Below are 15,139 nucleotides of genomic sequence, written 5' to 3' on the forward strand. Positions count from 1 at the left end.
GCCTGTAATCCCAGCACTTTGGGAGGCCGAGGCGGGCAGATCACGAAGTTAGGAGTTCCAGACCAGCATGACCAACATGATAAAACCCCGTCTCTACTAAAAATACACAAAAAATTAGCAGGGTGTGGTGGCACACACCTGTAATTCCAGCCACTTAGGAGGCTGAGGCAGGAGAATTGCTTGAACCCGGGAGGCAGAAGTTGCATTGAGCTGAGATCACACCATTGCACTCCAGCCACCCACCTGGGCAACAAGAGCGAAACAACATCTCAAAAAAGAAAAAAAAGAAAAGAACTGTGGTGTGGAAGGCCCCATGATTGAGTGATGGAGTAATTTAGACAAATGATTCCTTAATATTTTGGGATCATAAATGTTTCTGAGAATCAGATGAAAGATACGGATTCTTCACTAGAAAAATTTCTCTTATGCAGAAAATCTACATATAACTTTAAGGTATTAAGGAACCCCAGCAGCCGTTCATGTAACACCCACCACCACCAAAGGTTTGAAGTCTATTACCTGGCACTTGAAAAAAATTGTGAGTCAAAAAGGCATTTAGACTCAGTGGCTCCAATGCTCTCAAGCAGGGAAAATGGTAGAGTGATAGTACCCTTAGCAAAGAAGAAGAGAAAAACAGGTTTGGGGAAAATTAGTTATTCTTGAATTGTTGAGTCTGAAGTGCAGGTGGGACTCTCAAGTGGATTTATAAACAAGTAACTGAAAATGTGGGTCTGGAGTAGCTGAGAACTGAGATGGAGATTTGTCTCAGGTGCTCAGGGCACCTGTGAGAGCAGGTGCGGGGAAGCAGTTCAGACAATGCCTACAGCCCATTATCTTTCATTCGCATCTACTCTGCAGTTTTTGGAGACCTTCCTAAGCCCTCACTTTACTTGACAGTCCTAACAATCTTATGAAACAGGAAAGGCCTATCTCAAGACCTATTACAAATAAGGAAATGGAAGCTCAAAGGAGTGACAAGTCTTGTCAAAAGTATTGCAATGAAGTAACAGACACAAGACTGGAACGCAGGGCTTTTGAATATTAATACAACTCCCAATTTAGTTGCAAACTGCACACAGATAAATGCCTTACTAGCACGTATCAATTTTTAAGTACAGTAGTTTGGTTTTTGGATTTTGTCTTTGTGGCTGTCCTCAGTTTACAGAAAAGTTTGAGAGAGAGGGGTGGCAATCGTCCCTTGACAATAATCCCATGGCAATTGATTTGGCAATACTCACCACTGTTTACTGTTAAATATCTTCTTAAATATCTTCCCTGTGGAGCAATAGACAGCCCCAACTCCTAGGAACTTGTCTACAATTCTGACCCACACTCTCCTAATACTCTTGCTTTTGTTTTTTGTTGTTTGTTTGTTGAGACGGAGTCTCGCTCTGCCGCCCAGGCTGGAGTGCAGGAGCGCTATCTCGGCTCACTGCAAGCCCCAGCTCACTGCAAGCTCTGCCTCCCGGGTTCACGCCATTCTCTTGCCTCAGCCTCCCGAGTAGCTGGGAGTACAGGCGCCTGCCACCACGCCCGGCTAATTTTTTGTATTTTAGTAGAGACGGGGTTTCACCGTGTTAGCCAGGATGGTCTCGATCTCCTGACCTCGTGATCCGCCCACCTCGGCCTCCCAAAGTGCTGGGATTACAGGCCTGAGCCACCTCGCCTGGCCCACTGTTGTTTTTAAAAGAGACCTTTCTGCCTATCTAACCTAAATGCCCAGAATGAGCTCATGAAAGACCCACGGACATGGGCAGACTTCCTGAAGACTACTGTGCAAAACTTGTAATTCTACAGAGTCAAAAATCTTCAAGATTCACAGGACGGGGTGGAGGGGGCCCGGGGGAAAGAGGAGGGAAAAGATGGAAAGGAGGGAGAGTGAGACTACTTAAATCTCTCGAGAGGACGGTGGGTTTGATTCTTAAAGCGCAGTTCTGTGGTTAGCGCAGGCCGCCGTCCCAGGCCCAGCCCGGGAGGCGGGGTGGGGCGGGGCGGGCGCGGAGGCTGTCTGAGTAAGGCTTGGGCAAGGCTGGGCCGGGAAGGGCGTGGGTCGGGGAGAGGTTCCAGACCCGCACGCCGAGCGCGCAGAGCCCTCAGCGCCGCTCCCAGCCACAGCGTCCCGCGCCTCGCTCAGCTCCAACATGGTAAGCCTCGCTTTTCTTCTTCTTCTTCGTACATGAAAAGAAAAAGAATTAAAACACACACACACATACTTCCCAGCCGACTTTATCTTTGACTTATGTGTGGACGTGGCAGGAAACAGCAGGAAAAATCAGCCTCGTGGGAAGGAACTAAGGGAAGAAGGGATGGAAGGAAGAAGCCCTAAAATCACCTCTGTGGTGACAGCCTAGGATAGCAGCGGAGGTTCCTTAGCCTTCCCAGTCCCGACAAGGCCCGGGGCTGGGAAATAGGAAGTGCTGGCAGCTCAGCGCGCGGGGGCGGGGACCAGCCCCGGGTCCGTGCCAGCAGCCCCTCGCCCATGCTCTCTCGGGAGCCCAGGGACGCCTAGGAGCAAGTTGAAGGCAGGGGGCTGGAAAGCTGCGAAGGGTCACTAGTTATTTCTGTAGACCAGAGAAGGGACATTTTAGAACTTGGTCGTCTAGCCCCAGGGAAAATCAAAGTTTCAGTAAGCAGCCGGCAGACGGCCAAGACCCAGCGGGACTGAAACTTGAGCCGGTCGCCGCCGGCAGCGCTGCGACCCAGAATGTGGGAGGAACCCGGTCCCAGCTGAGCCCTCTCCTTCCTCTTCCTTTTACCCCACCATCTTTTTAGGGACTCACTCCTTAACTTATTTTTCTCTTCTCATCTCCTTTCATCTCCCGGTTGAACTCATATTTTCCATAATTCCACCTCCAAAATCTCTTTCTTTACCTCTCCTTAGTGAAGAGAGCCAGCAAACTTTGGCCCGCGGGCCAAGTCGGGTTTTCTGTTCTGCCCACAAGCTAAGAATAAAATTTACGTTTGTAAATGGTTGAAAGAAATCAAAAGAAGAAAAATACTTTCTGACATGTGAAAATTATGTGGAAATCAAACTTCAGCGTCTATAAATGAAGTATTGGAACACAGCCACGCCCATTCCCTTCCATACTGTCTGGGGTTGCAGTCCTGCTACAGCTGGGACAGAAAGCTCCGGAGGGTGTTGGTTAAGAATGAGAAGACAATAGTTGAGGTTTTTAAAATTGCTACTTCCTTTTCATTGTATTTTTTTATTCTTTCCTCAAATGTTGAGCGCTTAGCATGCATTTTAAAAATTGTTTCACAGTATCGTTTATCATAATGTTTGCTCCTTGCTATCGCCATCCCCACCAAATAAGACTCCAAGAGTGCCATGAGGTGTGGAGAGGACCGTTTCTCCTCTCCTTCAGCCACGGCTCCACCCTGGGCAGAGCTTTTCCGTCTCTGGGCGTCCTCAGGACCCATCTCCAAAGTGCCCTGGAGCTCTACAGATTATGCCATTCCATTTTAGTAATTTTTTGCCCTTTTTTTTTTTTTTTTTTTTTTTTTTTTTTTTGAGACGGGGTCTTGCTCTGTCGCCCAGGCTGGAGTGCACTGGCCGGATCTCAGCTCACTGCAAGCTCCGCCTCCCGGGTTTACGCCATTCTCCTGCCTTAGCCTCCCGAGTAGCTGGGACTACAGGCACCAGCCACCTCGCCCGGCTAGCTTTTGTATTTTTTAGTAGAGACGGGGTTTCACCGTGTTAGCCATGATGGTCTCGAACTCCTGACCTCGTGATCCGCCCGTCTCGGCCTCCCAAAGTGCTGGGATTACAGGCTTGAGCCACCGCGCCCGGCCCCATTTTAGTAATTTGATAATTGTGTCTCTTTCTTTCACTTTGGAGAATTACCTCTGGGAGGAAATGCAAAGAGGTTTTAATTTTCTTGTGGCTGATAGCAACAGCAACAGTTTTCAAAAGAAGATAATCTCTAAATTACATCAAGACTGATGTTGAGAGAAAAATGTGTAACAGAAAGGCACTGTGAAACTGGAAAAGCAAAACTGTCTGCATTCTGGAAGGAAAAGGGGCAGGGGGAGAATCTGTAGTTCCAGAGAAAGGTGACAAAGCCCACGCTCGTCATCCTGGTGTGGCCTGCCAGCCAGCCTCCTTCCTGTCATCTGATACCTCACTAAGACAGGGAGATTTTGGGCCTGATATAAAGGGCATGTTGTAACAGAACAAACACATCTGTTTCTAGGCTGTGGTATTTTGTTTCTCCCCTAAAGGCCCCTGAATCTACCAACACTTTTCTTTTTTCTTAAGGAAAAGTTCAATTTAGGGCAAAACAAAAATAGTCATCCTCCAACTATGTGATTCTTGGGTAAAAGTCCACCACTGTTAGGGTTCAGGGGTTCTAATGCTGTAAGATGCAATGGGAAGCAGGATCTCAGCTAGGATCTCTGTAGCGTAAAGGCTGTACAGGAAGGAGGGATCAATCTGCAGCTGTGTAGCTCAGATCAGTTCTTAGCACGTGTTAATTACGGAGTGAGAAAGCCTCTAGCTCTGAGTTCCAGGAAGTCCATCCTAAGAACAAATGAAAGGCTAAACGCTAAGTTGCAAATGTCACCATCCAAACATAAATCATTGTTAATGCTGGGAGGTGAAGTCTCAGAGGAAGGGTGTGGTCAGGCCAGTTTCCCAGGAAGTCTGTAATTGCGGCTTCTATCCACCAGAGGGAGCCCAACAGCTCCTCATTTTTGGGACCCCAAGTCCCTGCTGGAATGACCGAATGACTGGGCCCTATAGATTTCCTTGAAAAATTCTGCTGTGAGGAAAGATGAGCCCAGTACAAGATTTAAATCTCTTACATTGTAGATGCTGTGTAAGCAACAACCTGAGAGCTTCCTGGTTTGGAGTGACCTCCAGAGAAGCTCCACCTTCTCTGTCACTATTTCTCACCAGGAAGTGGAAGCCTGCAAGGCTAAGGACTGCAGAACGGGACTGGGAGGCCCAGATTCCAGGGCTGGCTCTGCCATATCCATTCCCTTCTCCTGTCCGTTTCCTCGCGTCTAAGATTAATGATTCCTAACTCTTAAATATGAAAGCCATTTTCAAACGTCTAAAAAGTTCTCTCTCCCACTGCATACACAATGATAGCTATGCTTTTAGTTTTCTCTAAGGAAATGTGTGAGTCCCAGGTATTTGGTGTTGCTTTAAAAAGAACTGACATTTCATTAATCACAAAAGCCTCCATACACTCTTGGAAAATTGGAAATTATTAACCTATAGACAGTGCTTGGTGTGCATATGGATTTGTGGATGTAGAGGTACACATGTATTTATCCACACATTCTAAAAGTATGAGTAAACCTTGTCACCCTCACTCTCATCTAGGCAGTCTACTGCTTTTAAACATGCCCACAATGCCCCACATTTACCCTCCATATATTTCACCTGGAATAAACATGTGGAGAGGGGTAGGACGGAAGGTCACAGAGTGTGACTTTTTGTGGTTGTCTTGAACCCCTCAGCCCCCTGAAAAAATGACTCACTTTTTTAGGAAACTGCTTAGGCCTGAAATAAGATTCCGTGGAGTTTTCTCCAGTATCCAGCCCTTGACATCTTCCCTTGTCTGAGCCCTGCATTTTTTTCTCCAAAGGCGAAAGTCTCCAGCCCTACAGAAACTGAGCGGTGCATCGAGTCCCTGATTGCTGTTTTCCAGAAGTATGCTGGAAAGGATGGTTATAACTACACTCTCTCCAAGACGGAGTTCCTAAGCTTCATGAATACAGAACTGGCTGCCTTCACAAAGGTACTGGTCCCTGTCTCCCCCACTTCCCCAAGATACCCACAACATGAAACAAGACCCTGACAGAATGGCCAGGAATGAAGGACCAGCAACTGATGCCCCACACTCTTGCTTCGTTTTAACTCACTCCAAGCCAGGAATTTTTCCATTTGGGAAGAGAGATATATGAAATGGTATATGACATAATGGAATTGTTTTCAAATTTTATTCTTCCACCCCAAAGGTTCTAGGGCAGCCCTGTCCAATAGAACTTTCTGCAGTGGTGGAAATACATTCTATATCTGCTCTATCCAATATGGTAGCCACCAGCCACATGTGCCCACTGAGCACTTGAAATGTGGCTAGTGTGACTAACAGACTGACTTTCTAAATTAGTTAATTTAAATGTAAATGTAAATAGCCATATGTAACCAGTGGCTCTAAGTGTGTATCTGCATTGGCAGCTTGGACAAGTGGAGGATGAGAGTGATTAGGCAGGGCCTGCGGCCTTTTTCCACCTGGACCCGTTGCACTTTTATACAGTTTATCTATTGGAGTTGCATGCAACACTTGAAAGAAGTGTTCCGCTGGCTTTACAAAACTGAATAGCCCCTAATGTCATAGAGAGAGCCCTGGACAAGGAGTGGGAAAACCTTTGGTCTAAGCCCCAGGTCTGCCCCTTAGGCAGGTCACTTCACCTCTTTTAATCTGTTTCTGCATCTGGAAAATGTGAATATTAATAATCCCTATCCTGTATCTTATACTCCTGTGAGAATAAAATGTGGCAGCATATTTGAAAGCACCTTAGAAGATGCAATATAAAGGTATAATTATTATTATCTCTGCAGAACCAGAAGGACCCCGGTGTCCTTGACCGCATGATGAAGAGACTGGATACCAACAGTGATGGACAGCTAGATTTCTCAGAATTTCTTAATCTGATTGGTGGCCTAGCTATGGCTTGCCATGACTCCTTCCTCAAGGCTGTCCCTTCCCAGAAGCGGATCTGAGGACCCCTTGGGCCTGGCCTTCAAACCCATCCCCTTTCCTTCCAGCCTTTCTGTCATCATCTCCATAGCCCACACATCCCCTGAGCCCAGCATACCAACCACCTCATGCAGGCCCCACCTGCCAATAGTAATAAAACAATGTCACTTTTTTAAAACACGAACTGGAGAGTTGGTGAATTTGTGCATGGGAGGGTGGAAAATGGGAGGAGTATAAATTAGATTGATAGAAGCTGCATAGTAAATAAGAAAAATGCATCTTGGGTGTACACATAATCATGACTAATAGTACAGCCAGATTCATCTCTAAATTGTTGACTGATGGAGAGTTGTCACTTATTGTCATTGTTTACTCACTGCTACCCCTGTTGGCACTGTCACAGATCCTGAGAATACAACCAGCAAGACAGACAAGGTCCTGCCTTCACTGAGTATAACTTCTAGTTGTGGGAGAGAACAGTGATGAAATAAACAAAGGTCTATCAGAGTATAATAAATCCTAAGAAGGGCAGATTACAATTATGTTACAGATTCATGGGGACTATGAGAGGGCACTATTCTGAGGACATGCCATTTGTGCTGAGATATGAAGAACTAGAAAGAGCAAACGTTTGAAAAGAATGAGAAGGCATTTAAAGAGAAGGAACGGGAAGGGCAGAGGTCCTCCAAAGATGAGAAGGATCTGGGATGTTTGTGGAATAGAAAGGAGGCTCGTGTTGCCAAGGTCTTCATGTTTGGCTTAAGCTAATGTTAACACTAGTTTTAATTTTCTAAACCCTCTGATAAAGCAGCAGGGAAAGAGAGCCTAGAAAGAAGGTGAGAAGACTGACCCAGGGTTAAAGATGACAGATTAGAGGAGAGAGAAAGAGGGGCAGGTTTCTGCAATGTGCAATTATTCCTAAGAAGCACAGGGAAAAAGTGATGTGTTTCCAGAAAACCTCTGATTCCTTACCCATTTATATGAGTTTTAACTAATTGGCAAAAATTTCTCTAGATGATGGTTTATTCCTTCATAAATTTAGTGAAATGGATTAGACCACATCTGAGGTCATTTTTGGCTCTGACATTCCAAAATGAAGGCCAGCGCCTTAGGGTGAGCCACTGCCTCAGCCGTTTACAGTTGTCTCAGCTATACCTGCAGCAACTGCAATTATCTTCAGCACATTTGAATCATCAAGTCTTCGAAAAGAATTCAATTTGACTTTCACAAAGATAAAAACTATCTCTTCACACCCATATTTTATTGGTTTATGGGATAATTAATTAAATTATACCTTACAAGAAAAACAGACCGGGCGCGGTGGCTCACGCCTGTAATCCCAGCTACTTGGGAGGCTGAGGCAGGAGAATCACTTGAACCCGGGAGGCGGAGGTTGCAGTGAGCCGAGATCGTGCCACTGCACTCCAGCCTGGGCATCACAATGAGACTGTCTCAAATAAATAAATAAATAGATAAATAAACAAACCATGTTATATTTGAGATGTGTTCCTTGTGTGTGCCTGCTCCTTGTTTTTGCAGCATCCATCTCCCCTTCTTCCTGAATCAAGCCCTGCTCTGCACTCCCCATCTCTTGGTGTTCTTAGTTTGGGTAGGGTTCTTCCCCAGTTCTAAGAGTCAAGGACACACCTGTGCCGAAACTAATGAGTGCCCTGCATTCCTTTGGACACAGCAATTGGCCGAGGGTGGTCTTGTGATCTAAGCTGGTCAAAATAAAGGGAACCCCAGTACCTTTGCTGAAAATTCTGGGATAAAGGCAATTGCTTATTCCTCCTTCTCGGTGGATTGTAATCTGAGAGTTTGTAGCCTTAGACATGCCAATAGCCATCTCAAGACAACAGGGAAGGGATCTGAGAATGGAGCCAACATTGGAGAAACAGAGCCAAGAAAATTTTAAAAAGATGCCAATTCCTAGTGCTACGCTAAGACCCTTGACCCACAGAAACTGAGACAGTGAAATTGTGTTGAGTAATTAAGTTTGTGGTAATTTGTTACACAATAACAGATAGCTAACACACAGTTGTAATTCTTAAGCTGTGCTAAAGCTAAAGCTATGCCTTGACTGTGCAGCTATATGAGTCAATATGTCCCTGCTTTTGCTTAAAATAATTTAAATTGAATTTTCTATCACTTGAAACAATAAAAATCCTAGCTATGGGATATTAGGTTAAACAGATGAGCTGGGAATTTGAGAAAGAGAGAGCCGAGCTGGAGATACAGAATAGTATGTCATCTGCACATAGACCAAAGTCATGAGTTTGGAGGTTACCCAGGGAAAATGAGCAGAGAAGAACTTCCCAAAACATGGTCTCTAATCCACCTGCATCAAAATCGTTTGGGGGGAGGGTGTTTTAAAGGGCAGATTAGGAAGTAAAGGCAGTACAAGGTAGTCTACTCCTTTGAAAAGGTTGTGAAGTGATGAGAAAGAAGAAGGTGGGATGTAGGGGTGGAAAGGTATCTTTGTAAATTTCTTCCGGTTCCCATTATGTCAGTGTTCCCATTCTAAGAGCTATCTTTACTCTTAAATTCTTGCAATACAGCTTGTGGTGAGCGAATGCTAAGATAACCCCCAATAATCCCCCATTCTCATATTTACATTCTTGTGCAATCTCCTCCCCCTGAGTGTGAGCAGGACCTATGACACGCTTCTAACCATCAGAATACAGCAAAAGTGATGGTATGTCACTTCCACAATTTGGTTACATAGGACTGTCTTCCATCTTGCCAGCAGGGTCTCTATTCCCTTCTCAGCTTGTACGTTTTAATGAAGCAAGTCTGGAGAGGCTGACATGGCAAAGAACTGAGGATGCCCCTGAGCAACAGCCAATTAGAAGCTAATGTTCCCAGGCTAACAGCCCTCAAGGAACTGAATCCTGCCAACAACCATGTGAGTTTGGGAGTGATTCCCAGTTGAGCCTCAGGTGAGACCCAGCCCTGGACAACACCTTGACTGCAGCTTTCTAGGATACCCTGGGCTGTAAGCCCAGTTAAGGCATGCCCAGACCCTTGACCCACAGAAACTGTGAGACAGCGAAATTGTGTTGAGTAATTAAGTTTGTGGTAATTTGTTACACAATAATAGATAGCTAACACACACTTGTAATTCTTAAAATACATTCCCGATGATCCCCTAACAATTCCTGTAATGAATGTTATATTCCTTTACATTTTAAATCATCTTAACTTTATACTCTTCCTTAAAGGATTATCTGCTCTCTGCAACCAAAAAAATAAAACAAAAGACTCCTCAACACTTCCACACCCTCGATTTGCTGCCTTAAATATTTCCCTTTGGTCAAAATTACTGCGCTTTTGTATGTGTCTACACCAAAGGCTTCTATTTCCTTTATTACCACTCAGTCCTGAATCCCTTGAGTTCTAACACTTGCCCTCAGCATTCTACTGAAACTTTTCCCCTACTAGTCACTGGCCCAGCAGCCTTTGTTCATCCTTCCTGACCATTGCATCATGCAATGGATATTTGAGTCTCTGTAATGTTCCAGACACTGTGCCAGGGCAAAGCAAAACGAGTATGAGCATTAGGAAGCTGCTGCAGTATCCAGATCAGAGGTGGTGGTGGCCAGGAGAGTGGGTGGCTGGGGATGGATTCAAAGGATATTTGGGTGAAGCATCACATGGGCTTGGGGATTTGGTTGGATGTGAGGCATGAGAGAAAAGAGTCTGATGTCCAAGGCCAGGAGGAAAGGAAGGAAGCATCTAGAATGGGAAAAAGATGAAAGCCAGAAGACTCAGCAAGCCAGTTTCTTCGTCCTGCTTTGTTCTAGCCACGCTGGCAGCCGATTGGATGATGCCAACCCACATTGAGGGTGGGTCTTCCTCTCCCAGTCGACTGACTCAAATGTGAATGTCCTCTGGCAACACCCTCATGATAACACCCGGAAGCAATACTTTACCAGCTATCTAGGCATCCTTCAATCCAATCAAGTTGACACCTAATATTAACCATCACACTACCTTATCTCTCTAATGTGGGCACATTCCCAGGCCCTCATCTCTCTCTTTCTCTCTCTCTCTCCCTCTGCTTCTCAAGCTAGATCTTCTCTCCAAACTCAAACTGTGAATGCCCACTGGGCATTACTAACAGGACCAACACAATGTGCCCTCACTGGGCTCATTATCTCCTCCCCAAACCAACCCTTCCTGCTGGTGTCTCTCTCTACCACTCACTTTGCTTATAGGAGGTACTCCATATGGGTTTGTTGATCTGAATCTTGAATTAGAAGCTTAGTACCAATTAGATCTTCCTTATCAAAACTTGAGGGCCCAAGTAAAAGATTTCTGGTTAGTTCCCTTTAGCCTGGTATCTTAAAGCCATGGCCAGTGATTTCTTTTTTTTTTTTTTTTTTTTTTTTTCCGAGATGGAGTCTTGCTCTGTCACCCAGGCTGGAGTGCAGTGGTGTGATCTCAGCTCACTGCAACCTCTGCCTCCCGGGTTCAAGCGATTCTCCTGCCTCAGCCTCCCGAGTAGCTGGGATTACAGGCATGTGCCACCATGCCCAACTAATTTTTGTATTCTTCGTAGAGACAGGGTTTCACCATGTTGGCCAGGCTGGTCTCAAACTCTTGACCTCGTGATCCACCCCCCTCGGCCTCCCAGAGTGCTGAAATTACAGGCATGAGCCACCGTGCATGGCCCAATTTCTTGGTAAAGTAGCAAACAGATCAGTAGGGTACCTGATATTTTTCCATCTCTTCCCTAGCTCGCTGTTTTTTGGGGATAGTGATACTTTTTTTTTTTTAATACAGGGTGCACCTGCTAAAGGAATAATATGGAGACTTAATGACTACTAATTTTTTCCTTCTTGTGCTGCTAATGAATTAAGGAACACATCCAAACCGTAGCAATAATTGTACTAAAATCCACTGTGAGTGTGATTTATGCAAGAAAGATAATATAGCAAAATTTTGATAAATATACATGTTTTAAGTTAAAGTAAATATTTTAAAATCCTTTTATAAATATCCATTTTCACCAATTTTTTTAACTTAACCAAACCAACTATAGGTCCCTACCCTTTAGAAAAGAGGACCTCTACCATTTTGCAATAAACTATCTTAAGCTTCTCCCTGTCCAGTTCAGCCTCTTCCACTCCTTTCTCCACTCTGTGATCAAAGAAAGTTTTTAAAGGCAAATGTTCTGGTATTGCTCCCATGTGTAAAACCAGGCATTGGATCTTCAAAATATACAGGATCCCCTAGAGCCCTCAAGAGCCTTTGTGGTCTGCTCCCTGCCCACCTTGCCAACCAAGGCTAGAACTGATGTCACAGTAATGTGCCTCTGTGCTTTGACACATGCTCTTCTTGCTGCCCTGAAAGCCCTTGGTCCCCTTTCCACCTGTTTCTACTTGTCCTGTAGAGCAGTGTAACTATCATCTCCCCAAGAAGGCCTTTCCTAAGACCCCTATCCAAAGCTGATTTTAATGCTCTTATTCTATGCTCCAGAACACTCCATTCTTGCCTCTATCATAGCACTTGCCACTCTACTTACAGTGTTTTTGCTTGTCTGTCTTTTCTGTCTTGACTTTGAGTTCAAGAACAGAGACCTAATTAAAGGCATCTTTGTATTGCTAGTACTTAATGTGGTATCCAGTATATGGTAGCAAAAACAAATTTGTTGAGTGAAAAAAATATATGATACATGAATAAGTGATAAGAGAATGCTATACCAGATGTGGGACATACTGTGTGTATCGGTCTGGGTTCCCACAGGAAACACATGCACACTCAAAGGGGTCACTGAAGAGAATTTAATGAGTGCACTATTTACAAAGATGTAAGAGATAAGATAGATAACAAGAGACGGCAAAGGATAGAGATAAGTTAAACAACAAGAGATGGCAAAGCACCAGGACTAGCAAAGTTAGGATGCTGTTCCCACCTCAGCCTGACTGGCAAGGGAGAAGTCATTGGAATTCAAGAGCCATCGCCCAGGAAGAGGGGCCACTCACAGATGCTGTGGCCTTAGATGTAGAAATACAACCACTGTCAAAGCACAGCCTGGCAGGAGAGACCCAGGGGAATAAATAGTGATTTCTTTCTCTTCCCACCTTCTGATCGCCTGCAAATGCCTCCTGTTGGCCCACCCAACTGGAAGGCTGAGCTGGGCAGAGAAGCACCAAAAGTGGAGCTGGAGGAGCAAACAGAATATCCAGCACACTGCAGAAAACTGAGATTGGTATTCTTCTACCACATGGTTACTGCTGCCACCAGAGAGTAAAGTGCCAACACTAATTCAAGTAGACTTTTTTTTTTTTTTGGTGTATTTTCTTAAGTTATTGAAAGTTTTAAATTTTCTTATTATGGTTAAATATACAGAACATAAAAATTTAACATTGTTACCATTTTTAAGTGTACATTTTAGTGGCATTAAGTGTATTCACATTGTACAAACATCACCACCAATACTTCTATAACATTCCCATCTTCCCAGACTGAAAGTCCACATCCATTAAACAATAACTCCCCTTTCTCCCCTCCCCGACCTCCTGGTCACCATCATTCTACTGTCTATCTCTGTTCATCTGACTACTCTAGGTACCTTCTGTCAGTGGAATTATACAGTATTTGTCTTTTTGTGTCTGGCTTATTTCACTTAGCATAGTGTCTTCAAGATTCATTTATGTTGTAGCATATGTCAAAATTTCCTTCCATTTCAGGGCTGAATAATAGTCCATTGCACGTATGTATTTGCGTGTGTGTATGTGTGCGTGCACGCATGCGTGTGCCACACTTTGCTTATTCATTCATCTATTGATGGATACTTGGGTTGCTTCCACCTTTCGTTATTGTGCATAGTGCTGTGATTAACGCAGGTGTACAATTCATGGTTTAAGTCTCTGGTCATACAACCCAGAAATAGAATTGCTGGATCACATGGTAATTCTATTTTTAGTTTTTGAGGAACCACCGTACATCTTTCCACAGTGGCAGCACCACTTTATATTCCCACCAGCAATGCTTATAAGGTTTCCAGAGTCTCCACATACGCGCTAACACTTGCTATTTTTCTGCTTTTTTAAGTAATAGCCATCCTAATGAATGTGAAATAGTATCTCATTTTGGTTTCCTTTCACATTTCCCTAATGATTGGTGATGTTAAGCATTTTTCAATGTGCTTATTGGCCATTTGTATATCTTCTTTGGAAAAATGTCTATTTGAGTCTTTTGCCCATTTTGTATTGGGTTGTCTGTTTTTTGTTGAGTTGTAGGAGTTCTTTTTATATTCTGGGTATTAAGCCCTTATTAGATATGTGATTGCAAATATTTTCTACCGTTCTGTAGGTTGCCTTTTCACTCTATTCATAGTGTCCTTTGATGCACAAAAGTTTTTAGTTTTGATGAAGTCCAATTTACATGTTTTTTCTTACATTGCCTGTGCCTCTAGTGTCATATTCAAAAAATCATAGCCAAATCCAATGTACATTATTTTAATGAAGAAAAACAAGAAGAAAAAAATCAAGCAAATATCTATCTCTTTTGATGGAGATTTGGGCCACGGTGGTAGGAGTTCTGCCAAGATTTAGTATGGAGCAGCTATAGAAAGCCCCTTTCCTACCACAAATAATGCTGGATAACATAGAATCTTCCCCTTCCCCTCAAAAAGTTAAAATACTTGGTCAACCAAAAGGCAGAAAGAGAATTATTCAGATGCCAGAAGCCCAAAGGGAACTGATAGCTGTCACAGTGCCCCAGAGTGGAGGCCACGTGGCCCAGGCCGTGGTGGAGAATTAGAACTGAACTCCTAGTGAAAGGAGAGAGCTGCTAAAGAGCTGCCCTGTCACTGATGGAGACTGGAAAGCTCAGTCCACCACCTCTCAAGACACAGAATGAGCCCTGGGGCGAGGCAAAGTCATCTGAGAGAAATCAGAGCACTGCACCTGTGTTCCCAGAAGGCATGGGATACAAATACACACTATTAAAGAAATTAACCAAAAACTACCCCAGAGTTGTAAGGGCCATAAAACCCTAGACAAATGCAAAGCCACCTCGTGGAGACACCTCCAGACATTTGGAGGATGTCCACAGGAGATAAATACACTTAGAATAGGCTCACAGGCACACGAGGGATGACAAGTACATACAACAGACTAAAGATTTCGCACCAGGTAACAAAAGGGAGAGCAATCTGGAAGGATGTCAGCATAAGTGTGTTTAAAATGGTCAAATAAATAAAGCAATAGATCGAATGCATAAAACAAGAACAAAAGTATATGAAAAAAAAAAGAACCTAGTAGAGACTCTATAATTGAAATACACAGCTGTGCAAATGGACCCCGAAGCTGGGCATTCCACCACCAGTTTCTGGCCCAGCTCCAGCGATAGGGAAAAGGATCTCTCCCTGCCCCACTGCACCTCAGGAAGACCTCGGTGACTCACTGCACCCACCCACC

General features: G+C 44.2%; 1 protein-coding gene across 1 annotated transcript; it reads left to right on the forward strand.

The window, feature by feature from the left end:
• Window positions 1-2,007: 2,007 nt before the first annotated feature.
• Window positions 2,008-6,894, forward strand: S100A11 (S100 calcium binding protein A11). The gene is made up of 3 exons (XM_017877625.1): window positions 2,008-2,144; window positions 5,595-5,747; window positions 6,572-6,894. The coding sequence occupies exons 1-3, from the start codon at window positions 2,142-2,144 to the stop codon at window positions 6,731-6,733; spliced, it is 318 nt and encodes a 105-aa protein (XP_017733114.1). The 5' UTR covers window positions 2,008-2,141; the 3' UTR covers window positions 6,734-6,894.
• Window positions 6,895-15,139: the final 8,245 nt, after the last annotated feature.

The sequence above is a fragment of the Rhinopithecus bieti genome, unplaced genomic scaffold (genome assembly GCF_001698545.2).
Source record: "Rhinopithecus bieti isolate Rb0 unplaced genomic scaffold, ASM169854v2 scaffold_10548, whole genome shotgun sequence".
Classification (NCBI taxonomy): domain Eukaryota; kingdom Metazoa; phylum Chordata; class Mammalia; order Primates; family Cercopithecidae; genus Rhinopithecus; species Rhinopithecus bieti.

Coding starts and splice junctions, on each gene's coding strand:
- S100A11 (XM_017877625.1), top strand. Junction 5,748..6,571: donor AACTGGCTGCCTTCACAAAG/GTACTGGTCCCT, acceptor TTATCTCTGCAG/AACCAGAAGGACCCCGGTGT.